This window comes from Talpa europaea (genome assembly GCF_964194135.1).
Source record: "Talpa europaea genome assembly, chromosome: 12".
NCBI lineage: Eukaryota > Metazoa > Chordata > Mammalia > Eulipotyphla > Talpidae > Talpa > Talpa europaea.
Genome location: NC_140079.1, coordinates 46,374,409 through 46,400,038, shown reverse-complemented (window position 1 = coordinate 46,400,038; position 25,630 = coordinate 46,374,409). Strand labels below are relative to the sequence as shown.

The window sequence follows — 25,630 nt, the reverse complement described above, 5'->3', positions numbered from 1 at the left end:
ATTGACCAAAGTACACTGCTGAGGAGCAGCAGGCGAGTCAGGAGAGGTCTGCTGCACCATGTGGGTTGCTCCCTGACAGGCCGGGGATTGAACTTGTGCTGCAGAGGTTGTGGACAACTTCATAGGTTTCGTCTTAGCCCCTTGCACCACCAGGGAGGCCCAGTTTCCATCTCTCTCCTCTCATCCACTGCCAGCTTCATCCAGTTGCCCTTCTAGAATGCAAATTTGACTATATTAAAAAACTTGTGGCTTCCCATTGCTCTTAGAACAGGGATGAGGCCAGTTCATGCGTGGTCTTATACAACACCTTGTGCTAAGAATGATGAAATAAGACCACGTGATCCAGCATTTCTAGAGAACTGTCTTGCTCTCTGAGTTCCAAGTCCTTGGTGTTACTGTGTTCCCTCACTCAACCCTCCCCAGGCTGTGATGGCCCCCAGCCCCCACAGTCTGTGTGTACACACTCCACCTTCAAGTGTGACACCTTGCTGTTTATAGTAATCTAGTTCTTCCTGTGATGATTTGGTTGATCTGTTGCCTTCTTCTAGACCAAACATTCTCAAAATGGAATTAGCAAAATTTGCACCTCTTGTTGATTTGTTAGGCAAAAATCACAACCTAGCTCAGATCTATACATCAGAATCAGAAACCCCATCTATTTAATAAGCCACCTTGGTGGTTCTGATGCAGCTCCAGGGTGGGACCCTGCTTTAGTTTGTCTGCCTGGTGCACTTTCAAAGTGCCTATGGTCAGGCCAAATGCATAGCTGTTGAATAATTCCAAACCACACAATACTCATCTGAATGGTATGAGGCACACCAAATGGCTGAAGACACTTGAGCAGCAGCTCATGAGACCCCAGAATGGAGGTTGTTCCTGCCCCTGAGACCCAACTTTCCTGCTTGTCTGGGAAATACGCCACCATCATAAGACATCAGGTAAGGGAAGGCTGACCTGCTCCAAAGAAATCTGTGCTGCTGAGGTCAACTGCCTGGGTGGACCTTCTCCCACTGACCAGAGATGAATGTAAATAACCCCCTTCTAGTAACAGTGCTCACAACCAGCAGGGGCCTGATTTGTATGGGTACATTGGAGGTACAGAGGTGGAACAGTAGCAAAAGAGTATTGCCATTGCCTCCAGAAAAGAGGATTGGGGCACAAAGGCTACTTAAGTGAGTTGCCAAGGTCATACAGCCAGAAAGTGGCAGCTGGGACATAACTCCAGACATAGCAGGTGCTGCTTCAGTAAAGAGGTTTAGTCACCAATCAAGTTTATCAGAAGCTCCAAGGGTAGACCCAAACAGATAAAGACACAGACACGGGCGCGCGCACGCACGCATGCATGCACGCGCCCCCCTCCCCCCGCCCTGTTATCCTAGGACCGCAACCCCCCGAACCCCCACCCCCAGTGCGTGGGTCAGGCGCGGGGAGGGGAACCGGATTGCCAGCCAAAGACCCAGCAGGCGAAAGGAACCAAGAGGGATGACAGCCAGCAGAACCGCCTGAGGAACGGAAGTCTGGGGGCTGGATCCAGGGTGGATCCTCTGTTGGGCTTTCGAGCCTAAGCTTACCCGCCTCGCCCCCTGTAGTTCCGCCCACTTCGGCGGGGTCTAGGTGCACGCAGCTCCGCCCCTGCCCCCCCACTCCTCCCCCGCCCCGCCCCGCCCCGCCCCGCCCCGCCCCCGGACTCGACTGCGCGTGAGCTGTCCTGCGTCGGCTCCTTCTCCTCGTTCGGTCCCGAGCCCTCTGCGCGCGCACCGCCCTCTGCACCAGCGCGCACGCGCGGCCCCGCCCCCGTCCCCGGCGCTCGGAGCCCGAGTCCGCGGGAAGATGGCTGCCCCGCTCATCCCCCTCGCCCAGCAGGTACGAGCCTTGCGGGCGGCCGGGATGAGGGGCAGTGGACGGGCCAGCAGGAGGCCGGGCGTGGGAAGGCCTGGCCACCGGACGGCACCTCACTCAGAGGGGCCCTCGCAGAGGACGGGCGAGTGGGCGGGCGGACAGGCAGTTCTGAAGGTGACAGGCCGGCCCGACCCGCGGCCTCCCTCTCCTGAGCGACCCTCCGCGGGCGGCGACCGGGCGGTGCCGCGTCGGGTGTCCGCTCGGCCCGGGTTCGACCCCGTCACCGCCGAAGCTCCCAGACAGGGTGGTGCACGATGGCGTGGGGCTCTCTCCCCTTGAGGTGGGCGAGGGGAGCGAGCATTCGCACCGGTGTGGCGACCCCGCAAGTCTTTGTCTCATCAGCGTCCCAGCTGGGGGAGACGGTGTACCCGCCGGGGTGGAAGGCCGAGTCCCGTCTGAGATTGGACCTGCCTGTAATGCAATCCAGGATTCATCCTTCTCTCCCTTGGGGAGCTGCTTCCGCCACTCCTTTTAACTGGGCGAAGGGGACCGCGCACATCTTAAGGCGTCTTTCTATGGTCTCAGATCAGCCTGATGCTTTACTAAGGGCCGGTATCAGTGGCGCGACAGAGATGTGCCAGAAAGAACCATGCGCATGCAGCCCTTTTTCTGGGAGGGACGTTCATTCATTTATATGTCCGTCAGATGTGCCAGGGAACGCAGCAGCTACCCGTGGACAAGGTCTCTGCTAACTTGGAGAAACTACCTGAGCACTAATAACAGTCGCGTTTATTTGCTGAATACCTGTGTTGAATCAAGCGCTTGGCTAGAACGATGCAGCACAACTAAGAGAAAGGACATAGGGTCACAGTCTTGTTTTCAAATCTTGGCTCCAGAACTTATTCCTCTGGGTGTCCTTGGATGTCACCTCATTTGGAAAGTGGGAATATAAAAAATATTGGATAATGTGAAGCTTAAGTTTGTAAAACACTCAGAACAAATGTCTGGCACTAGGAAGTAGTGATACATTCTCTGATTATTATCTAGTTCTCTGGAAGATCTGGACACATGGGAATAGACACCACAGCAGTAAGAATGCCAGATCCTAGGAGAGCAGATGGTAGGTGAATCCAAGGAGCTAGACATGCTTACCTGCCAAATCTTGCCAGGACTAAGATTATCACTAAATTAAAAGCATTAAAGACCAGTGGTTATTAATTAACAAGTTCCTGTAACAGATAGGAAAGTGCTCTATAAATTGTTGAGTGCCCTACAGATGTTGGGCAGTAAGTTGCTCCATTTTAGGGTGTTCATGTGTATGTGTGTGGATGATACTTGCTTAGGCTCTTTTTTTTTTTAAGATTTATTTATGCATATAAGAACTGGGGTACAGGTCAGAGGTGTGGGGGGTGAGAGGATTCACCAGAGACAGTGGGGAACAGAACAGGCGGATTCACTGAAACACACTGCTGAGCAACAGGTGAGACAGTAGAGGTCTGCTGCACCATGTGGGTTAGCTCCCTGGCCTGCCTGGGATCCAACTTGTGCTGCAGAGGCTGCTGATAGCTTCATAGTGCTGTGCTTAACCCTTTGTGCCATCAGGGAGGCCCTGCTTAGGTCCTTTTAATTAGAAACTGCTCCTGTTTTTTGGGGGGAATGTTTTTAAAACTGCCTATCAGATCTTGACATTGGCTCTCATTTGAACTTTGATGACAGTAGCTAATGTTTTTTGAATTCTTTGGAGATTCTTAAATGCCTTTAAATATGTTGATTATCAGTGGGGGTTCTTGTTTGTACTGTTGAAGGATCAGCTTTAGAGGAAGACCGTGATATACAGCTGTGAGATAAGATATGAAAACAGGAATCAGGTCATGAAATTCACCTGCTGAAAACCTTCTGGAATAAAATTCCAATTCCCTTCACCTGGTTGGGTGCCAGCCAGCTTCTCCTACCTTGTGTTCCTCCTGGCATCCACACTGCAACCATACTTGCCAGTTTTCTGTTCCTCCCATATTTCCAGCTCCCTCTCCTCAGTATGTCCAGACTATCACTGTTCCTTCTTCCTAAAACACTATTCCCAGTTTCTTCCCCTGGCACTTCCAGGGTTGGCTCCTTTCCCTCCTTTAGGAGGAAGCTCAAATGTCATTCTTCCCAGAACCCTTTGCTGGTCACCTGCCTTAAGTAGTCCTCCCTCACAGTAATGTGTCACCCCTCAGCAATAGTCACATCCTCAGTGTCTGTGGCTATGTTTGCTGTTTTCTCCCCATGACACGTGCACCCAGTGAGAGCAGGCATTTTACTCAGCTCTCCTGGCCCTATGTTCGGCATCCAGGAGGCATCACATAGACCCATAAGGCAGGGACCAGTGACTTGCACCACCCAGTGCCATTCACACGTGGTACCTGGAAACTAGGGTGGGAGCAAAGTTGAAGGTGGAATTGTGGGAGACCAACATCTGGGTCCTTTGGCCTCTGATAAGGTCAGGTTGCTGATTTCCGTGCTTTCTCATGTTCCTTTCCTGTACCCCACCTGAACTGAGGACTTGGCCAGTTTTTCTTCCTTCCCTCTGTCATGTCATAGCAACCTTTCTCCTCAAGTGAAGTTCTGGACGAGGTGTTACTGTTGGCCAGGTGTGAGACTCAGACCTGTTAGGCACTTCCAGTTCAGCTGAGGGGTGTCACCCTGGGGACAAGCCCATGTGAGTCCAGGATGATTTCTCGTTGGGGGTAGTTGGGAACCTCTGGGAGCAAGAGGCGGTGGTTTGGTTGGATTGAGGTGTAGGGCGCCCTTGGAGCTGGGATGGCTGTTAGCCAGTAGGTCTGTGGATTGGGGGAGGAGGGACTGTCTCCAACTGCCCCAACACTGCCTACTAGTGTCGTCAGCTTCACTTTGGACTCTGATATCTGTGACATCTTGCTCTCTATACAGCTTTTTCTGACCCTCAATATAAAACTTGTTAACTTGAAGAGTTTCTTGTCTCTTCTTTGGGAATGACTTCTCTCTCCAACGGTGTCTCACTGATTTATGTTTCTCCCTGCCACCCAGCAGTTCCTCTCCCACTCCGGAAATGTACCTATGCCCTTTACCCCCTTGTACCATGTCCCTTCCGAGATTGCTGGCTGCCTTGCCATTCTTAACCCAGGAGGCTGAATCTCCTTGAACCTTTCTGGTATTCTTGCTCATCTCTGTGGTGTTTCCCATCAGACCACTCTGTCCCCCTACCCTGCCCTGCTTCTGGAGTCCAGCCTCTTGTTTCTCTAGTGGTTCTGCCAGCCAGCCGGACTTGAATTGGCCATGGCCACCTCTTTGCCATGCCCACAAATTCTCCAGGCTGGGTTTGTCCAAACTCTGCATAGGCTCTCTGTCCCACACAGCTTTGAGATTATCTTCTAAGATGCCTCTTCAACCACCACTCTGCTCCAGAAACCTCCAGTGGCACTCTTTTTTTTTTCTTTTTAAAGATTTTATTTATTTATACAATCACTGGGTACAGTCAGAAGTGCAGGAGGGTGGGAGAATTCACCAGAGCCAGAGAGGGGAACAGAACAGGCAGACTGATGAAATACACTGCTGAGGGGAGCAGCGGGCCCGGCAGGAGAGGTCTGCGCGCCATGTGGGACCATCACCGGTGGCCGGGGATTGAGCCAGCGCTACAGAGGCTGCGGGCAGCTTCGCAGCTCAGCGCTCAACCGCTGTGCCACCAGGGGAGGCCCTCCAGTGGCACTCTTTCCTCTCCCCTCAGTGAGTCCTCCTTACCTTACCTGGCCCTGCATTTCCACACCCCCTGTTCCCATTCTCTGTGACTTTACTAGCCCACTCTCTCACTCTTCTATCATCTCCACAAAGACTCCTTGTTCTCCCCTGTGCTTTTCAGGCCTAACCCCTTCCATGACCCTGTTCTTGTGGCTCCTGCTACATCCTGGCTGCCCTAGAGAGAGAGATCTCTGAGTGTGACTTCCTTGGTGGTGTCTGCCCCCTGCCCCACATGAATGGGTGTTCTCCCTTCTGTTCCTCTGTGGCTCCCTTGTGTGGCCTCCTAAGGTAGGAAGTTTAAGGTAACTGGAGGAATGCATTGGGTTCAATGACAAAGAGTCTGCCCTGTGTCCAAGAGGTTCCATCTTTCTTCTTCTCTACTCCCCAGGCCACCGGATTCTTCCCACCTTTGTCATGTGCTTCCTGACATGGATTCTAGATATATCTTCTTTAGAATGGGTGCCATTTTTCCCATTTTGCAAATGGAAAACTAAGACCAATCAGCTATAAGTAGCTTGCGTAGGCCCTACAATTGGTAGGTGCAGAGCTGGGATTGTACCCACATCTGTCTATTCTCTCTTGCAGTTGGCCTGCTGGGCACCCTGCCCATTGAAGCAACCGACCAGTTTATCTGAAATGAATGCTGACTGCTTGAGGCATTTATTTATCCTTTTATGTTTTTTCTTTCAAAATAATTGGTAGGCTCTCTGTCTCACTAAAATGCTAATGGTTATGAGGTATACATTTTTGGTTAGAGGGCCAGGTTTTAGAGTGAAATTTGTACCTATCTTGTACAATCCAGAATTCCCTGGTTGTTTCTGTCTTATTTACCTGAATTGCCTGGTGTTTGTCAACCAAGTCGTTCTGGATTAAGCAAGAATATGTAAATTTTGTCTCCTCTTCTCATTTTCAAACTCTAAAACAGCTTTCCCATCACTGTTTTTTGTTTTTTTTTAAGATTTATTTTTATTTATGCATACAAGAACTGGGGTACAGGCCAGAGGTATGGAGGGTAAGAGGATTCACCAGAGACAGAGTGGGGAACAGAACAGGCAGATTGACTGAAATACACTGCTGAGGGGAGCAGCGGGCGAGACAGGAGAGGTCTGCTGCACCATGTGGGTCACCTCCCTGGCTGGCCAGGATTGAACTCATGTTGTAGAGGCTACAGATAGCTTCATCTTGCTGTGCTTAACCACTTGCGCCACCAGGGAGGCCCCCCATCACTAGCTCTTAACCCTTGAATAGCTGACCTGGGAAGTGGAGTGACGGTTATCCTTCTTGGTACTGGAGAGCCATGTGACTATTCCAGTGCCTCAGACTGTGCAGGCACGACCTCTACCACCCTAGGAGAGGTACCTGAAAAGCTCTTTCCACCTTGATTTGACCTGGGCAGCCAGCAGCTTTGCTGAAAGCTACTCGACATCCTTCCTGTCTGAGTCCCATTATTTTTAAGGCCTTTTCTGGGGACCTGTTTTTCAATACTAGGTTCCCCAGTTCATGAGTTCATTCAGTGCCCTCATGTTGTACAGTATTTTCTGTACCTCATTTTTCCCATCTGCAGATTAGGAATAATACTCTGCATCTTTCATCTACCTGTGACAGTAGAGCATCACGATCCCTGCCCTGTATCCAAGGGCTATGCACTCAAAAGTGCCACTTGTTTTCCATGTCACAGTTCAGCATTATATATTCGGTGTCTTCTCTCTGCCTGGCAGTTTCTGGGAGGGGCTTGTAGCAGTGACCCTGAGATTACACTGCCCCATGGAGCTGAGGGGAGGTGGCCCAGAAATGTATATGTGGCTTGTCTGAGGCAGTGGGCTTGTGCTGTGAGCATTAATTATAATACAGGGTCCTGAGCCCAGCTCTGAGGTCTGGGAAGTCCTCTCCATATAGGAAGCCCTCTCCAAGTAGAAAATGCATTGGGATTGTTTAGTTTATCTTCACTTTCAAAAGGGTAAACTGAGGCTCAGAGACTTTACATCATTGCCATAGATTGCACCTTGTACAGACATGGCTCTTCAGACCCAGGTCCAGGTCTTTGCATTGCACTGGCGTTTCCTGTCTTGGGATTTTTTTTTTTTTTTAAAAGATTTATTTATTTATTTATTTACACAAGCACTGGGTATAGTCAGAAGCGCGGGAGGGTGAGAGAATTCACCAGAGTCAGAGCGGGGAGCAGAGCAGGCAGAAGGACCGAAGTACACTGCTGAGGGGAGCAGCGGGCAGCAGGAGAGGTCTGCGCGCCATGTGGGACCCTCCTCTGTTGGCCGGAGAGAAGCCGGGGATTGAACCTGCGCTGCAGAAGCTGCGGGCAGCTTCGCAACCCAGCACTCAACCGCTGTGCCACCGGGGAGGCCCTCTTGGGATTTTTTTTTTAAGCTACCATTTATTTCCACAATGTGTGAGCTCATATTTTTAAAAAGTGTTCATACTACTTACTCATTAGGTGCCACAAGAGTCCAGTAGTGAGAGCACTTGTTCACAGGTTTATTTAATTGTTTTAATTTTATTTCATTAGAAGCAAGGGGGGATGGGAAGACTTCCTATTTTTTAAGAGGAGTGAAGGGCTCCTAGCTAATGCAGAAGGGTGGGCTTGACCCAGGCCACAGTGGAGGCCCAGGCCATGGATGGTCCCATTGGGAGTCGGGGGTGGGTGACATGCTTTAGTTGGAGCTGCATTTGCGTTGGGATTTGGGGGAGTTGGGAAGGTGGGGGGCAGTGGCTGCTCAAACAGAGACAAATAGAATGAGCATCTGCAGCTCCAGCTCAAAGGACTGAAGAGAGACTGGGACTGGGACTTGGGGTCTGCATCCCCCTTTAATTAGCGTGACTTAGGGATGAAGGGAAGAAGGTTGGTAAGTGGGACACAGAAGTCTGTGCCTGGCCTGCAAATGGATGCAAGACAAAGGGACTGATGGGGTGTCTGCTTGCCCGGAGAGTGGCTGAGAGCAGACGTGGGGGAGGCAAGGAGACCTGCTCACTGCTTTAGAGCCAGTGGGCTTCATTGCCAGACAGCAGCAGCCCCAGAGACTGCTCCTGCAAACAGTACAAACCACTAGCTGTTAAAAGCTGTGCCTGCCATAGGGCCTCCCCAGTGGCGCAGTGGGTTGAGCACAGTGGGTTGAGTGCAGCACTATGAAGCTGTCCGCAGCCTCTGCAGCGCAGTTTCGATTCCCAGCCAGCCAGGGAGAAACCCACATGGCGTGGCAGACCTCTCCTGTTGTGCCTGCTGCTCCCCTCAGCAGTGTATTTTGGTTGTCTGCCTGTTCTGCTCCCTGCTGTGTCTCTGGTGAATCCTCTCACTCTCCCACGCCTCTGGCCTGTACCCCAACTCTTGTATAAAAATAAGGGATCAGGAAAAAGAATAACTATAAGAAAGTGAAAATCAAAATCAACAAAAAACTATGAACCAGAGACACTTTTTGGGGGGTGGGGGCCGGGAGGGGAGGGATTGGGGTCAGAATGGGGCATGTGCAGTTGTATGGGGGAATATAAAAATAAAATTTATTATTTAATAAAAAAAAAAAGAATTAAAAAAAAAAGAATAAAAAAAAAAGCTGTGCCCACCAAAGCAGACCCAGCTTTTATTGTGCTAACTGTTGCGGGGGGGAGGGGGGAAGTAAAGGATCCTTCCACAAATAGCCATCTCCTCAAATTTCTATCCAGATCTGCCTGTGATTATTGTAGTCTTGATAGCAGAATCGATTTACTGATTACATTTTGAACTGGCTTGATACAGTCAGTTCTCTTCCTTTTGTACACCCTGATTGCTGTCTGTGGACTGGATTGGGCCTCTGTCCCAGCCATCAAGTAGCATACCTGGATCCTGTACCTCCCTCTTCTACCTTCTTGCCTCATTCTGCCCAAATGTCAGCTGCCTACACAGGTATTTTTCTCTGGAATGTTCTTTTCCTCTCCATCCTTGGGTTAATCTCTGCTCTTAATTTATATCTTGGCCTGCATATCACTTCCTCAGGGATAGACCCAGCTTCTTTGTTCCTGCCCATAGGAAGGCCTTATCCTTTCTACCACATACCATTTTATAATCTTCTGTTGGTGGAATTATTTAATTGATGGTCCGCTCCCACAATGCCTTGATCAGGCATGGCAGGTTCTTTTTTTTTTTTTTTAAGATTTATTTTTATTTATTCATGCATACAAGAACTGGGGTATAGGCCAGAGGTGCGGGTGTGTGTGTGTGTGTGTGTGTGTGTGTAGGCCAGAGGTGCGGGGTGTGTGTGTGTGTGTGTGTGTGTGTGTGTGTGTGTGTGAAAGAGAGAGGGGATTCACCAGAAACAGAGTGGGGAACAGAATATGTGGCTCTACCGAAATCCACTGCTGAGGGGAGCAGCGGGCAAGACAGGAGAGGTCTGCTGTGCCATGTGGGTTAGCTCCCTGACTGGTGCTGCAGTGGCTGGCGATAGCTTGATAGTGCTGAGACTTTAAGCCCTGCGCCATCAGGGAGGCCCCTTGGCAGATTCTTGAAGGGAGAAGTAACATGTTCAAATGGCAGGACTGACTACTCAGGGAATGCCCAGCTGGATACTAGCTCAGTGAAGAAGGACGTACAGTGAGGTCTTCCTAAGATAGTTTCCTGAAGAGCAAGAGGGGTGATGGAAGGAGTTATGTGGGCTTTGGACAGGGGTCTCTAAGCAAGGGTGAGTGATACCGGGGTGGGGCAGTGAGGTTCTTGAGCGTACAAAAGATGTTGAGAAAGAAACCTTTCTGGGTGGATAGAGCACTATACAGCTGTGTTAGCTGATATAAGACCCAGCACCTTTACTGCAGGTCTCCCAGACTGCCAAGACCCTACATTTAGGCACAGTTGAGAAGCAGCTCATCTGGAGATGCCACCAGTTTTCTGACCCCTGCTGTCTGCTGGCTTGGGACTAGATGAATAAAACTTAGCCCCACTCCTTCAGATGGGTTAACTGTAGTGGGGCACTCAGGTAATTAGTGCACAGTGTGTACACCCTCAGAGATGATGTGGAGTGCACAGAGATGGAATGCACAGAGATGGAATGAATTGCCTCCACTGCTGTTCCTGCAGACCTTTGCCATCATCGCCTCATCTTCCTTTCCCCACTGTGCCTCCCAAGGAGGACTGGAGTAGCCTGTCCCTGTCCTTGAAGCAGGAAGGTGATAACTATCTGTTGATTGATGGCTGCATGCTTGGAATAGCTAGGCGCTGGAGTGCAGTCAGTTCCTCTCACTACATTTGATGGTAGTTGAGTGTGGGAATATTTTTGTCTCTTGTGTGAAGAGTCAGTGCTGCCTGCAGAGATGGGAGCCAGGGCGCCCCCTACAGGCAGGATTCTTACGCTGGGCCCCACCCCTCCCTGCCTCATGCTTCCTGTCTTCTTCCCCTGTGGGAGGGTGTGTATGGAAAAGGGGGGAAGAGGAACTGATTTACAATGATAGTAACAAGTGTGTCTGTCAGTTGATCCACACAGAGTGTGCTTTTCAGTTTTATATGCTCTCATGGACAAAGAGTGCTCTTTCATATTGTGTTTTTTTTTTAATTTTTAAAAAGATTTATTTATGCATGCAAGAACTGGGGTATAGGCCAGAGGTGTTGGAGGGGGTTAAGAGGATTCACCAGAGACAGAGTGGGAAGCAGAACAGGCAGATCCACTGAAATACACTGCTGAGGGGAGCAGCGGGTGAGACAGGAGAGGTCTGCTGCACCATGTGGGTCACCTCCTTGGCCAGGGATTGAACTTGTGCCGGCAGTTGCCGATAGCTTCATAGTGCTGTGCTTAACCCCTTGCGCCACCAGGGAGGCCCCAGTGTGTTATTCCCACTTTACAGGTGGGGAAACTGAGGCTTCATAGCTTGTCCTCCACTGCTGCTGGGTAGTAGAGCTATGTCTGCCAAGCAATGCCCACTCTACACTCATCTCCCCCTTCCCTTCCCGGGACTCCATTTAGATTGTACTTGTTTGAGCAGATATTCACCCAGGGCCTACTTAGAGCCCAGCATCACAGAGGATGGAATAGAAGTGAAACCTACAACCCCAGAAATTGAAAATGTATGGGGTGGTGTCATACAGTAGCCTGCATACATAGCAGATATTAACAAGTGTCCATTTTATGAATTCAGTTCTATAGGGGGGATGGGGAAGAGACTCATTTAATTGGGGGGTTCTATTTGGAAGCTTCTAAGAGCAGGGAGTTGGTGCTGGGACTGGGAGATAAAGTTGATGGAGGACCTCCCCCCTTCTCAGCATATAGGGAACAATTTGGACCAAGACAAAGGGCAAAAGGTATACTCCCAAGGAAGGCAGGGACTGAGGGCAGTATGTAAGTATGAGTGTCTGAGTGTGTCTGTGGGTGAGTGTGTGTGTATGTTTGTGTGTGTGTGTGTGTGTGTGTGTGTGTAGTGTGTAGTGAAATTAGCCTCCAGGGGCAGGGGGTGGCTGTGGGTGTGTTGAGAACTAAGGTTAGGACTTGTGATACTCCTGCAAACTCAGAGAGTCTTTGGAGCAGGGGATGCCATGTGCAAAATGGAATGGAGAGGGCCTCCCTGGTGGTACAGGGGTTAAAGACACAGTGCTCTCAAGCTGTCATCAGTCACTGCAGCATTCGGGCCTGGGATCGAACTCGGGCCGGCCAGGGAACTAACCCACATGGCACTTCAAACCTCTCGTCTTGCCGACTGCTCCCCTTAGCAGTGTATTTCAATAGCTCTGCCTGTTCTGCTCCTTATTCTCTCTGGTGAATCCTCTCACCTCTGGCTTACATCCCAGGACTTGAATGCATAAATAAATAAATAAATCTTTTTAAAAAAAAATGGAAAGGAGAGGGAAACAGCTGGGGCTGGGTGTGGGCAGGGCCTCCTGGGTGTGTGCAGAGAGAAGAGGGTGGGAATGTGGCCTGTGCTGCTCTGACCTGACTCTCACACGTCCCCTTTCTGCCTCCTGACTGCATTGCCCCTGCCAGCACCATTGCTCTCCTGTGTTTGTATTAGTTCTCTGACCACACTAGTGCTGGTCTTTACTCATAATGGAATTGGAGAGCTGAGCTTAGTGACTGCAGAATAGCAGTAGGTGCTAGTGGCTGATGATTTCTACCTTCAGAGGGAGGAAGGAAGCACAGAGATATGCTGCACTGACCTGGTTCTGGGGTGGGGTGGGTGTGTGAACACCCTGGCGGGAGGCCGGATACATCCAGCAAAGTTCCAGGAGCTCCCAATTGTTGCCCTTTTTAAGTCCCACCCCAACTATTATCTCTGTGGCTGTACTCCATCTTGCTCCCATCCCTGCACTGCTGTCCTTGTCCCCTCTCCCCAGGGCACCACACCCCTGGTGTTTCCCTCCTACAGTGTCTCTGCTCTGTTGCTGGAGCTTCGGTGTGGCTGTTCCATTGTTCATTGTTATGTCTAGTGACATTCTCCTGCACACCAGGAGCTCCAAGATTTGGGGGTCCCCTTACTCTCCACTGCACCTTCACCCAGTATAGTGTCTGGTTCCAGGCAGGCATTAGTGGAGGTTGCCTGACAGTGTGAGTCCCACCTTGCTGTTGTGTGGGAACATGCTAGGGCACCATGTTAAAGGTGAATGATGTGTCCCCTTTCTGTGTGTGTCGCCACAGTAAATTGCTGGTGAATGGTTGAGTCTCACCTGTCCTCCTGTTCCCTTGGTTGTACCTCTGCTGTCACCTTCCAGCACTTGCACTGCAGTTGAGGGTAACTTTGCCTGCTCGCTTCTGTGCTTGAGCCCTAGTGCTTCCCCTGCACACTTCTATATCCTTGGTGCTTCCTTTTAGTGTGAACTCAACCTTTATGTATTGAGTGAGTGAGTGAATTCCAAGTCTGAGAGGAAGATCTCCCTTTCAGGAAGTTTCTTGGGAAAGGAAGGAGGAACTTGAGATGATAGCTGGATGGGTGCGGGTTCTATGGATTGGATATATTTCTGCCTGGGGCTGTGGAAGGAAAGTGGCAGGACAGAATAGGACTTGGAACAGCCAGCATGTGACAGGTGCTCTGCCATGCCTGTCCTGAGTGGTGGACTGCTCATTCTTATTCTCTAAATGAAGAAACTATGACACAGAGAGACTTCTTACCCTCCCCAGGGTTGCACAGCATTTCAGTGGTGGCGTAGGACTTATGTCCACATTTGTCTGGTGGCCCTGCTGATCTTGGTGTAGTACTGCTTCCCTGCAGCGGAAGGGTGAGGCGGAGAACTTCAAACAGAGGTGGCAGCCTTTGTACCCTTGTCACGCCTTCCGTCTTCCTGTCCCTCCTGTGTCCTCCCTCTCCCCGCCAAGACATCTGACCCTGGGCTCACCCCTCTGGCTGGTTTGCCTTGTCACTTCTCTCTCAGTCTTAGCTCTCAGATGTGTTTTTCTCACTTCTGGGTGCTCCTCGGATTGGACTGGAGCTGCAGCCATCACTTCTGTGGCCCACCACAGATCCTGCCTGAGTTCCCATGGGTGGAACAGAGACCTCAAAGCCTTTGCACTTGTCTTTAGCTCATCCTCTGTTGTATGGTCATTTGGGTCTTTTGAATCTCTCTTTGCCTTATGCTTCTTTTCCCTTTTCTGTCCAGTTTACAAGAGCAGTGTGAGCTAATGTAGAGTGCTGGAGAACTCAGAATGCCCAAGAGCAGGCAACGGTTCACATGGAAGAATCACTATTAGCCTGTGGTGTCTGTCCCACCATTTTTATCCCCTGTGGTTATGGTGACTGCAAACTTAACAGATTCTAACTGTGTGGTGGACTGGATCCCTCTTCCTCTTAGCAAATGATCTTATAGTTAATCCACCTCACAAATTGCTGTCTGTGCAGTTTTACTGTTGTGTGCTGTTCTGTCCTATTTTATTTTTAATTGTAACATTTTTAAAATTGAGATAACATTTGGTTTACAACATTATATTATTTAGGGGTTCACGCCTCTTCAGATATATGTTAGTACACCACACCCACCACCAAAGCACCACTAGTCCTTTACCATGTTCTGTTGGGCCCCCTCTCCTTCCTCATCCCCATTCTCCACTTCTGGTAGCCTCAATTCTGCAGTCAGATTTCAAGGGTTTGTTTTGGTGCGGTTTTATATATTTCTTTGTTTTGTTTCCTTATATTCTACATTTGAGTGAAAACATAAGGTTTTGTCTTTCTCCTGACTTATTTTGCTTACTATAATTCTATCCATGTAGTTCTATCCATGTAGTTCTGTCCAAATGGCGAGATTTCGTTTTTTTTTTTTAAACAGCTGAGTAGTATTCTACTGTGTATATTTTCTACATCTTAACCCACTTATCTTTTGGGTACTTAGGTTTCCATAATTTGCCTATTACAGGTAGTGCTGCAGGGAAATGGTAGTTTTTATTGTCTGACAAAAGCTTGATCCTACCAGTGATAAAGCTTTTCTTTATTTACCACACTTAAACCTGAAGCAGCTTGAACCATTAGAATTCCTGCCATATATAGTACTATATCTGAGTTAAAAAAAAACAAACAAAACTTAGAAATTATATTTCAGTGTGCATCTCTAACAGAACTATTTTCCTTTTATATAACCACAGTACCACATCACAATCACACAATTAACAATAATTCCTCAGTATTATCTCTTATCCATTACATATTCAAATTTCACGATTGTCTAAAAAGGTTGTAAGGTCTCCTAAGTGTCTTTTAAAAAGTTTTCTTTCTTTCTTTTTTAAAAGCTCATTATAAGATTCTTGTGGAGCTGTAAAAACAAAAACAAACAAACAAAAAACAGTGCAAGCCTATAAATTCTTCACCCTCTTTCCTCCAGTGGAAACATTTTGAAAATATATAGTACAATATCAGGACTAACACACTGAAATTTTGTATAGCCAGGTGTAGAGCAGTTTCATCTTCACAGGGACCCTGATGTTTTTAGAGCCACTCTCCACTCTCCTTTCCCCAGCATCTCCCCCTCCTGCGCCCCTCCCCCCTTCGTAACCCTGGCAGCTACTTATCAGCTCTTTTCTATCATTTCAGCGTTTTGATAATGTTACATAATGGAATCAGGTAGAACCTGATCTTTTGAGAGTGGCCTTTTCCTTCAGCATCATCCTCTGAGGGTCTTATAGGTTGTTGTATGAATCAGTACCCCATCCCTCTTGATTGCTGAGTGGTTTTTCATGGTATGTTTGGACCACAGTTCAATAACCTATCACCCCTTGAAGGAGGCCTGGGCTTCCGTTTTGGGGCCATTATAAAGCTGTACTAAACATTGAGTACAATATATTAAGCGAACTGAAGTCTGCATTTTTTAAAGTATTTTATTTTATATAATTCTTACATCATTTTTTATCTTTGCACAATGTATGCATTTTCATTATGGTTATATTCCCCATGCAATTGCACCCTCCTCTTATTTTGACTCTAGTCCTTCCTCCCCACTTCATTCTTCTTTTCAAAGTTGTTTTAGTGAGTGAATTCTTTTTCCTTTCTATAATATTTTAGGATAGTTGTGTTGGTATCTCCAAAGAAATCTTGTAGGAGTTTGGTAGGAATTGGATTAAACCTGCACCTCACAGGTGAGCACATTGTCCTGACTTTGCTGTATGGGCTCCAAAAAGGCCAGTTGGTATCACTTTATGCAGCAAGGCCCTGTACAGCACCTCTCTCTGACATTGCCAGTCTGACAGCAGATTCTGGCATTCTGTCCTATTTTGTAACACAGATACTGAACAGTTGCCCCACCTTTCTGAATTGCTTTTCTCTTCGACCTTGCTCATTTTTTTATTGAGGCAAATTGGTTTATGATATTGTATATGATTCAGCGGTATGGGATAACACCTCTTCAGATGTATGTCACCACACTACATCCACCACCAAGACACCCATAGGCCTCCATTGGGCCACCTCTCCCTTTTGCTTTCTGTTTTCCTCCTACCCCATCCGATAGCCTCAATTTTTGCCCATTTTTAATCAGGATGTCTGTACATTTTACCTGTGACTTACGAAGACCCTTTATCATGTCCTGGTCCTTCTCTCCACAATGTTTACCTTAGCTCTGGTTTAGAAAGCTCAGACTGGGAATTGGAGGGAGCTGGCAGTTCAGGGAGGTTAGGGATACATGTGTTTTCCTGATACTTTTCAAGCACCATGGAACTAAATTGTAGCTTCCTCACTTGTCCAATATGGGCAGCCTTCAGGAGGGCTGTGGAGTTAGCTGAGAGGGAACTAACTTGAATAAATATATCTCTGGGCTGTGTTTTTGTATCAGTGTCTGGTTTTCCAAGATGGAAATCAGACCCGGATGTCTTCTTGTGCAAAGTGCCTAACTTCCTCTAAAACTTGGCAATAGCTCTGAAAAATGCAGCCTTCCTGGGGTCTGGGTTTTCTTGAGAAAGCAGGCTGCACTGGTTTTCAGGTCTTTTTATATGTTCAAGTCCATATAAACAGGGTGAATAAAACATCCTGTTGTGTAATCATGTGTGCACTTTTTCCCAGGCAAGCCTGCACACGGGGCTGTGCTCTGTCCAGCCTGGGCTTTTTCTGCAAGGTGTGAAGTAAGGGACATACTGCCTGGGTGCCCTTCTGGCTCTGCCTTTCAGGTTATGTGACCCTGGACAAGGTGACCTCAACATCATCTCAATAGTAGTACCTGACCTGTAGCATTGTTGGGAGGATTAAAGTAGGCACTAGATAGAAAACAGTGAACATTCAACAGTGTGACCCACTACTTACCAGGGTAAGGAATTGCAGATACTTTTTTTTCCAAAAGTTTTAAACAAAAACAAATGTGCTTTAAAAATGTCCATTTGGAACTCATAAACCCAGTGATAATTGCTCTGTTTTGCATGAGAGTGTGTTCTTTCCTGGCAGATCGGGGATTTTGTTTCAGGCATAAAGATATAGTAACAGTCCTGCCCATGGGCAGAAGTAGGGGTCAGACCCTGGTGGGCTTTATCTTGGGAGGATTAGGAGTGACTGGAACCCTGATCCTTAGAGCGACATCCTTCCAAAGTGGTTCTGTATTCTCATTTCGAGCTTGTTTTATCCTGGTGTTAAAATCACATGTGTTTGCAGGACTGTGGGGTTGTCTAGTCCTCCTGAAAGAAGGAAAGGACCATATTTTCAGTGTCCTCCCCTCCCTGTCATACCCATTGGTAAATTGCATCTGAGCTGAAGGGGGAGCCAAGAGACCACAGGAACTTCTTGCTTATCTCTTTTAGTGTTTTTTTTTTTTTTTTTAATAGAGGCATGTTTTATTTATTTACTTGTTTGTTTGTTTTGTTTATACATGCACTGAGTACAGTCAGAAGCACGGGAGGGTGAGAGAATTCACCAGAGCCAGAGCGGGGAGCAGAGCAGGCAGAAGGACCGAGGTACACTGCTGAGGGGAGCAGCGGGCGGCAGGAGAGGTCTGCGCGCCATGTGGGACCCTCCTCCGGTGGCCGGGGAGCAGCCGGGGATCGAACTGGCGCTGCAGAGGCCGCGGGCAGCTTCGCAACCCAGCACTCAAACGCTGTGCCACCGGGGAGGCCCTCTTTAGTGTTTTAAGTCTTGATGAAAGTTACAGCGAAGCTTATCAATAATTCAGATACAACTGAGTAGAAGCTGTTGTCTGCACTGTGGATGCAGGAAAATATCAGCCCAGGTGGCTCCATCTTGCTCCTGTCCTTGAAACCATCTCCAGACTGCCTGCAATCTCTTATACTAAAAGCCTGTTCCCTGGCCCACCCACTTTCTGCCTATACCCAGGCATGGCCCTTCTCTCACTTTGGGGTCAGACAGTGGGCAGCTGCCAGCTCTCAGCACACAGCTATCTACCTAGTGGTTGTGACCATGTGCTGGGTGTGGCCGAGGTCTGTGCAGTGGCTAACCATGGACTGACTGCCCATGATTGGAGAATTGGTGGCATGGGTGGCCTGTCCAGCAGCTTGCAGATGCGACTGCACCATCTAGGCAGAAGTAATGTAGTTAGGGAAGTGCCAGTTGCATCTGGTGTTTTCCCTCTCTGTTTCTGCAGTCCCTAAAGTGTGTGTGATTACATGGACCTCTATCTCTACCTGCTGTTGTCCCATCTTTTTTTTTTTTTAAAGGTAATTTCTAGTTTTTTTTTTTTTTAAGATTTATTTATTTATGCATACAAGAACTGGGGTACAGGCCAGAGGTGTGTGTGTGTGGGGGGGGGGGTGAGAGGCTTCAACAGAGACACGGTGGAGAACAGAATGACAGTTATACTGAAATACACTGTTGAGGGCAGCAGCGAGTGAGACAGGAGAGGTCTACTGCGCCATGTAGGTAGCTCCCTGGCTGAGGATTGAACTTGTGCTGCAGTGGCTGCCAATAGCTTCATAGGTTGTATCTGAACCCCTTGCACTACCAGGTAGGCTGTGAATATGCACTGACAGGCCCTAAACCAATAGCAGGGCTAGAGGGAATGGTTGAAGGAATGCTCTGTGAATTTCTTCAGTTGTAGATCATTTGGGATCCACCTGACTGTGGATACACCCTCAACACAGACACGCATAAGCTCTGCTGCTTCATAGGCTTCTTAGGACTCTTTGGGGACTCTTAGTTGTGGATATTGTAGCTTAGAAGCATTTGGGAAGTTTGAGACACTTGTGAACCTTGTATGCCCCAAATCCTGTAACTTTTTTTCCCTAGTTGCTTGAAAACTTCTGTCTAATATGAGCCTTAACAAATATTCCACTGGAAATGTATTCAGACCTCTACCACTCTGATTTTTGGTGGGACAGGGGCCTTTGTTGCATGAACTGGTGGCCTCTGCATTTCAGTCCCACAAGCCAGTCAGTGCTGTGAGGTTTGGATCTGGTCACTGTTACTTTTACTGACAGATGACAGGTAACCTTTTTAATCGCAAGGAGGATAGCTTTGCTTCCTTTGTCCACCTCACTCATATTGGGAGATGTGTTTTTAAAACATTGAGAGTTTTAAACTTAAGAGGTCACAACAGGTATGAGGGAGAACACTGCTGTCCAAGGTCATAAGAACTAAGGGTGACAGCCTCCCCAGCACTGGTGTCAGCAGGCCCTGGTAAGAGCTGTTGCAGCTACATTTTCACCTCTCGTTCTTCTCCCTCGTGTTATCACTCCCAAATCTCTAGCCTTTCTTGATTTTCATTTTTTTATGTTTTTTTTCTATCTTTTTAGTATTCCCCACTCCCTTTTTTTGTTTTGACTTTACTTTTCCCTTTCAGATCTTTATGTTCTTGTTCTGTTTTCATTCTGTCTTGGTGGTGGTCTTGGTACTTTCACTTCTTTAGACATTTGCAGGTGTGGGCATCCCCCAGAGAAGCTGACTGTAATCTTTGTGTTATTTTTAACCTGAAATAACTCTTTATAACATAGTGACATGCAAGTGTTAGGCTGGTTCAAATACAGTGATCAGAACTGGAAGATACTCCCTCCCCCAGTTTTATTCATTATGAGAAATCACAGGAAAATATTTAAATAAGTACTGTGCATACCTCTCATGTGGTATTCATTTCCCCTGCTTTTGTCTTTAGCCATTCACGGACCTGTTCCTCTAAACAATTAAGAGTAATGTAATTTCTCACTTGGCCTTGGTCACTAATGAGCAGCAGGTTTTCCAACCTCCATGCACTATGACAGCAACATGTGTAAGCCTTTACAGCCAGCAAGTATAGCGGGCACCAGCCCACCTGGGGACAGTCACTGAGGTCAGGAAGAAGCCCTGGACATAGTGAGAAGTGTGGGCCTGGCTGCCACCCAATCTAGATTCAGGAGTGACTTTGTGTGGCTTTCATCAGCCACATGAGCCACTCACCTCCCTCCTTGAGGTGGTCACATCCTCTGAACAGCTGCATCCTGAGGATCTGATGACTGGCATGTTGAGTGTCTGTGTCAAGCTGAGGATTTTGAACTTCCTGCCTGCAACTGTGGGAGTGTTCACTGCCCGCTCCTCTTCTGGGCAGGGCCTGTCAGTGCATATTCACTTGCAGTCTTTGGTGGCTGTTGGAGGATGTAATGGGTGTGGAAAGACCTGGGGCAGGGAGAGCAGTTTGAAACTTGCGTGACTCATGATGACGTGCAGGGGCAATGTTCTGATTTTGGAGTCAGAGCACTGTCTGAGAGGACAGGTGTCTTTTTCTCTTTTCCTCTTAGCTCTGTACAAATTAGATCCCATGGCTCAGAGTGGGATCGCCTCTGGGTGAGTGGGATCACCTCTGTTCTTCCACTTGAGGCAGCTACACTGTTGGTGCAGCATTTGGGACTTATTAAATAGCATCAGCATTCCCTTTTCCTAAGTGGAGTATGTGTGATACCAGGATCTGGAAATAACCTGAAGTCTGTGTGCTGAGGACATGGATTGCACCGTGACCTCCATTATTGGTTACTTTGGTGACTACAATGATAAGGGAATGACACTTCTTTTTAGAGGGGTTCTGACTACTATCTGTGGTTTTGTTTACAGATTCCCACTGGAAATCCATTATATGAATCTTATTATAAGCAGGTAAGTTTCACTGGGTCCTTTTGGACTGACCAGGAAAGCTGGGTCTGAAATTGAAGCCCACAGTGGCCTCTAGTCCCTTCCTATTCTCTGCGTTATTGGCCTGCAGTCTGCGTGATGGCTGCTGCTTCATCTGCTGCTCTGTTGGCTGAAGGTTTCATCCTGTAATTCCAGGTAGATCCAGCATACACAGGCCGAGTTGGGGCTAGTGAAGCTGCGCTTTTTCTGAAGAAGTCTGGACTCTCAGACATTATTCTTGGGAAGGTATGTGAAGACCAGCAGGATGATCTCTTTTGTGGTGCCTTTGGGGCTCCCTTGCACGTGAATTCCAGCTGTGCAGACCCCTCTCTTTGGGGCCAACCCTCTTGTGGCATGGGTTGGCCACCTGGGACCTCCGGGCTGGTGGATTCATATGATCTGATGGCAGCCACCACCTGCTGCTTAGGTAGCAGACACAAGGCCTGTGTGCTTTTGGAGTCTTGACTGATTATGGATTTGTGTTGGGGATCCAGGGTATAATCAATCCTGTTAGCTTTGGAATGTCTTCGTGTTCTTGGGCTCTGCCACTGACTGGCTGTATGCCTGCAGGGAGCAGGTTGCTTCCCCATAGCCTATGTGCTTATTTTGGGAATAAATGGGCAGCGACTGGCAGTCATACTTACCAGCATTTTTGTGTTTCTGCAGATATGGGACTTGGCTGACCCAGAAGGTAAAGGGTTCTTGGACAAACAGGTATATATATACACATGTGTACAGAGGAGTAGAGAGGCTGAGCCGGTCACTCTGCATTCCTTTCTGGTTATCTGCATTGACAAGTGCCACTAGTCATAAGTGTGGTTGTTACTGTTAAAATGGAAAAGTTTATTTGAAATAAAGGTCTTTTGAACACTTTGGAGACATCTTTCATGGTTAGCATATCTTTTAATATTTTGTGTGCTTATATGTGATTAAAATGTTTTCAAAATATTGTATTTTGAAATAACTTGACTCGTGGAAGTTGCAAGATTGTTCAGAGTTCCAGGTAGCCTTCCTCTGTTGTCCCTGGAGCATGGCACCTGGAGCTGGTGTAGCACAAAATCAGAGACCCTTTGAAGCACTGACTTGTCTCACATGTGCTTTCTTGTCCTCAAATAAGGCCATTTTCAATGTTGTAGCAGTAATGAGAATAAAACAAAAAAACTATTCTAGACAATGTTGAATAAAAAGACCTTACTTAAAGACCGGTTTTATTATATGTTGTTTTGCTTTAACTTGGCAGTTTCCAACAACCTTTGATGACATTGAGGACTTACTGTAGAGTTCTATGTAGTTTTGTCACTTACATAAGTGTATGTTACATATGTAACACGGCCAGGACACAGAACTCTCCAGTAACCCAAAGACTCTCCCCTCTGCTGACCCTGGTGGTCACTCTTATCTTCTGTTTCATTCTGCATCATAGTTTTATCATTTTGAGAATGTTCTATAAATGGAAAGTTACATACTTACAAATGATTTTAAGTGACCATATGTTTAATTTAGTTCAGCTTTCCTCAAACTGTATTTTCAGGATGTTGTGCCCAGAGTCCCAGGTCTGTGATCTGACCTGTTTGGGAAAGGCACCAGCCCTTATTCCCTTCATGAGTGTCATTTTGCACATCTGCCTGTGACAGGTCCCCAGGGTCCATGTGGAAGAGAAACCAGTTAATTTTGCTGATGTAGCTGCTCTGAACTTCCTTAGTTCCCCTTTTTCACCATTCTGTGTGGACATAGTCTGAGATAAGATGGTGGTGTTTATCTCTTTGTAGAAGTTATAAAACTGAACTCTGTGTATAGCTTTAAAACCCTCCATAGTCTCAGGCCATTTGATCAATTAAAAAAAATTAGGTGATATTGCAAGTCTACTCACCTTTGGTGTGGCAAATTCTGGGTTAAGAGGAGGCTAAGTTCATATCTTCTGTTCTTGTGTGAGAGTTGAATCCATAGCAGGTCCAGGGTTGGGATGGGCATGGAGGGGTGCTCTGTTCAGCGAGACCAGGGGGATCACAGTGCATCAAGAATGTTAATTCCCAAACAACTGTTTCAAATTATTTTTGAAAGGTGATCACGTATTTGATCCATCATTTATAGTCTTAAACACATGAAGTCTGCTACTTACACAATTTAGTGTTTCCTAAGTGTCAAGAGCTCATTCTTCTTGAAAATACATTGATTTGTAATTTTATGGCATTTAGGATGTGATGGGCAGAGTCCAGTTTAGCACATTCATTTACGCAGTGCTTCTGGTAAAGCCCTTTCAGCTCCACCCACAGATGACTTTTGTACAGTCTTTATTGTGAAGTGAGTGAGAGTACTCTTTTCCTGCAACCCAACCCTGCTAAGTGGTATTCACGTCACCCCTGTTTTGGGTTTGCAGGGTTTCTATGTTGCACTGAGACTAGTGGCCTGTGCACAGAGTGGCCATGAAGTTACCTTGAGCAATCTGAATTTGAATATGCCGCCGCCTAAATTCGTAAGTGTCTAAACCCTTCAAGTTCACATTCTTCCAACACCATATGTCTCTCCATGTTTTCTCTCTCATTTAAAAAAAAAAAAAAATGAGGTGAAATTTACATAACCCAAGAATAATTATTTTCAAGTGAACAATTTTGTGGCATGAGGCCCATTCACAATGTTGTGCAGTCATCACCTCTGCTAGTTCCAGAACATTTCCATCACCCCTAAAAGAAAACCCTGTTTCTGTTAAGTAATCACTCTCTTTTCCTTTTCCCAGGGCCTGGCAGTCACTCATCTGCCTCTGTCTCTTACTGATTTGCCTGTTCTAGATATTTGGTGGAATCATAAATTGCGGCCTTTTGTGTCTGTCTGGCTTCTCTCAGCATAATGTTTTCAAGGTTCATCCATGTCTCATCTGTCAGAGTTTCATCCCTTTTCATTGCTGGCTAAGATTGTTTTGTGTGAATGCCCCCATTTTGTTTAGCTAGCATTTGTACCCCATTTTCTGTTCTCTTGGTTCTCTACATAGGAGTGGAATTGTGGACTCCTATGGTAATTCTTCATAATTTTTGAGGTTTTTCTGTTTTGAAATATATATCCTTTCAATGAACATGTACTCCTGTAGTTTCTCTATGTCAACCACAACCACAACGGAATATTGCTTTTTCTTCCCAGCACGACACTAGCAGCCCTTTGATGGTCACACCGCCATCTGCAGAGTCCCATTGGGCTGTGAGGGTAAGTGAGTGGGGCTGTTCTTCACATGCCAGGGCCGTAGCCACTTATGAACTCATTTAAAACATTTCACAGTGTGACTGTGTCATCAATTCTGTTTCAGAGTGTGTGTGCCATGGAATTTGAATGAAATACTTATTTTTTTTTAAAGATTTATTTATGCATACAAGAGCTGGGGTACAGGCCAGAGATACAGGGAGTGAGAGGATTCACCACAGACAGACTGGGGAGCAGAATAGGCAGATCAACTGAAATACACTGCTGAGGGCAGCAGCGGGCGAGACAGGAGAGGTCTGCTGTGCCATGTGGTCACCTCCCTGGCCAGGGTTCAAACTCATGCTGCAGTGCTGCAGACTTCTTCATTGTGCTTCGTCTTAACCCTTTATGCCACCAGGGAGGCCCCTGAAATACTTTTTCAAACTAAAGCCTTTCAAAAAGGCTATGGTCTTGTGTTATAATGAATGGATGCTATCTAATAAGGCAGCTAGATAAGTTTCAAGAGCTGACTCTTAAAAATTTTTTACAGTTTAAATCTTATGCTAAATCTTTTTGCTGACTTGGTTGGTTCATCAGGAGAGGAGAAATTGTGAGAACTTCTCAACATTGTTCTTTGCTTTCTGATGCTCTGTTGCTTTCTGAAAAGCTGCTGTCAGCACTTAAAGTATTGTTTTTAAGACAGAAGCTGTTGTAGTTACTAAGCCATGTTACTGCTTCTAGGAAAAAATATAAGAGGTACAGAGTTACTCCCAAAGAAGATGTGTGGCACTCAGAACTGGTCTCCAAAGTAACCTCTCACTCCTGGATCATAAGAGGACTGTCACTTCTGCTCACTTTTATTTGACTTAAATGCCCAACGTTAGTAACAGTCTTCAACCATCCCTGCCTTCTGCTCCCCCCACCAAGAAGTGGTCTGTCCTATTGTTTACACAGCCAAGCTGTTCCTTCCTGGAAAGGTTTTCAGGGGGAGGTCTGGACAGGATGTGCAGGATAAGGTTTATATGATGAGGAGTCTTGGAGTCACCTCTGCAGCAGTCTAGCATTTTGTAGGCTGTGATCACAGTACCAAAGGACTTTTTTCTCTGTTGTTGCCCCATCACATAATGCCTACCAGGAAAAAGAACTTTGTCATGAAAAATGACTTCAAGGATATCCTATTCCTTGAACATTTGGGCCCTTTGTGGTAGTGCAGTGCTGAGGCTTCATGAGGATAGCACTTGCGGAGGACCCTACAAAGAAGGGTTGTGGAGAGGAGACGGGGACAGTGCTATGATGGGGTGGGTCATTTTCAAGAGAGATTTAGCGTTCTGTGAAAAACCATTCTGAAATGCCATGTTCTTTTTCCTTTGAAGTCTCCTGGCTTCTTATACTTAGAGAGGCTGAGGGGCTGGGTGGATCCTAGACA

General features: G+C 47.2%; 1 protein-coding gene across 3 annotated transcripts in view; it reads left to right on the top strand.

Moving 5' to 3' along the window:
• Positions 1–1,830: 1,830 nt before the first annotated feature.
• The window catches only part of EPS15L1 (epidermal growth factor receptor pathway substrate 15 like 1), a gene marked incomplete at both ends in the record, with an annotated part of 80,276 nt that continues 56,476 nt past the window's right edge, over positions 1,831–25,630 (top strand). For all 3 annotated transcript variants that reach the window (XM_084250339.1, XM_084250338.1, XM_084250337.1), the window contains 6 exons: positions 1,831–1,863; positions 20,980–21,021; positions 21,193–21,282; positions 21,703–21,750; positions 23,414–23,509; positions 24,169–24,231. In XM_084250339.1, coding sequence (XP_084106465.1) covers positions 1,831–1,863; positions 20,980–21,021; positions 21,193–21,282; positions 21,703–21,750; positions 23,414–23,509; positions 24,169–24,231 — 372 coding nt within the window. The remainder of the gene's footprint in view (positions 1,864–20,979; positions 21,022–21,192; positions 21,283–21,702; positions 21,751–23,413; positions 23,510–24,168; positions 24,232–25,630) is intronic.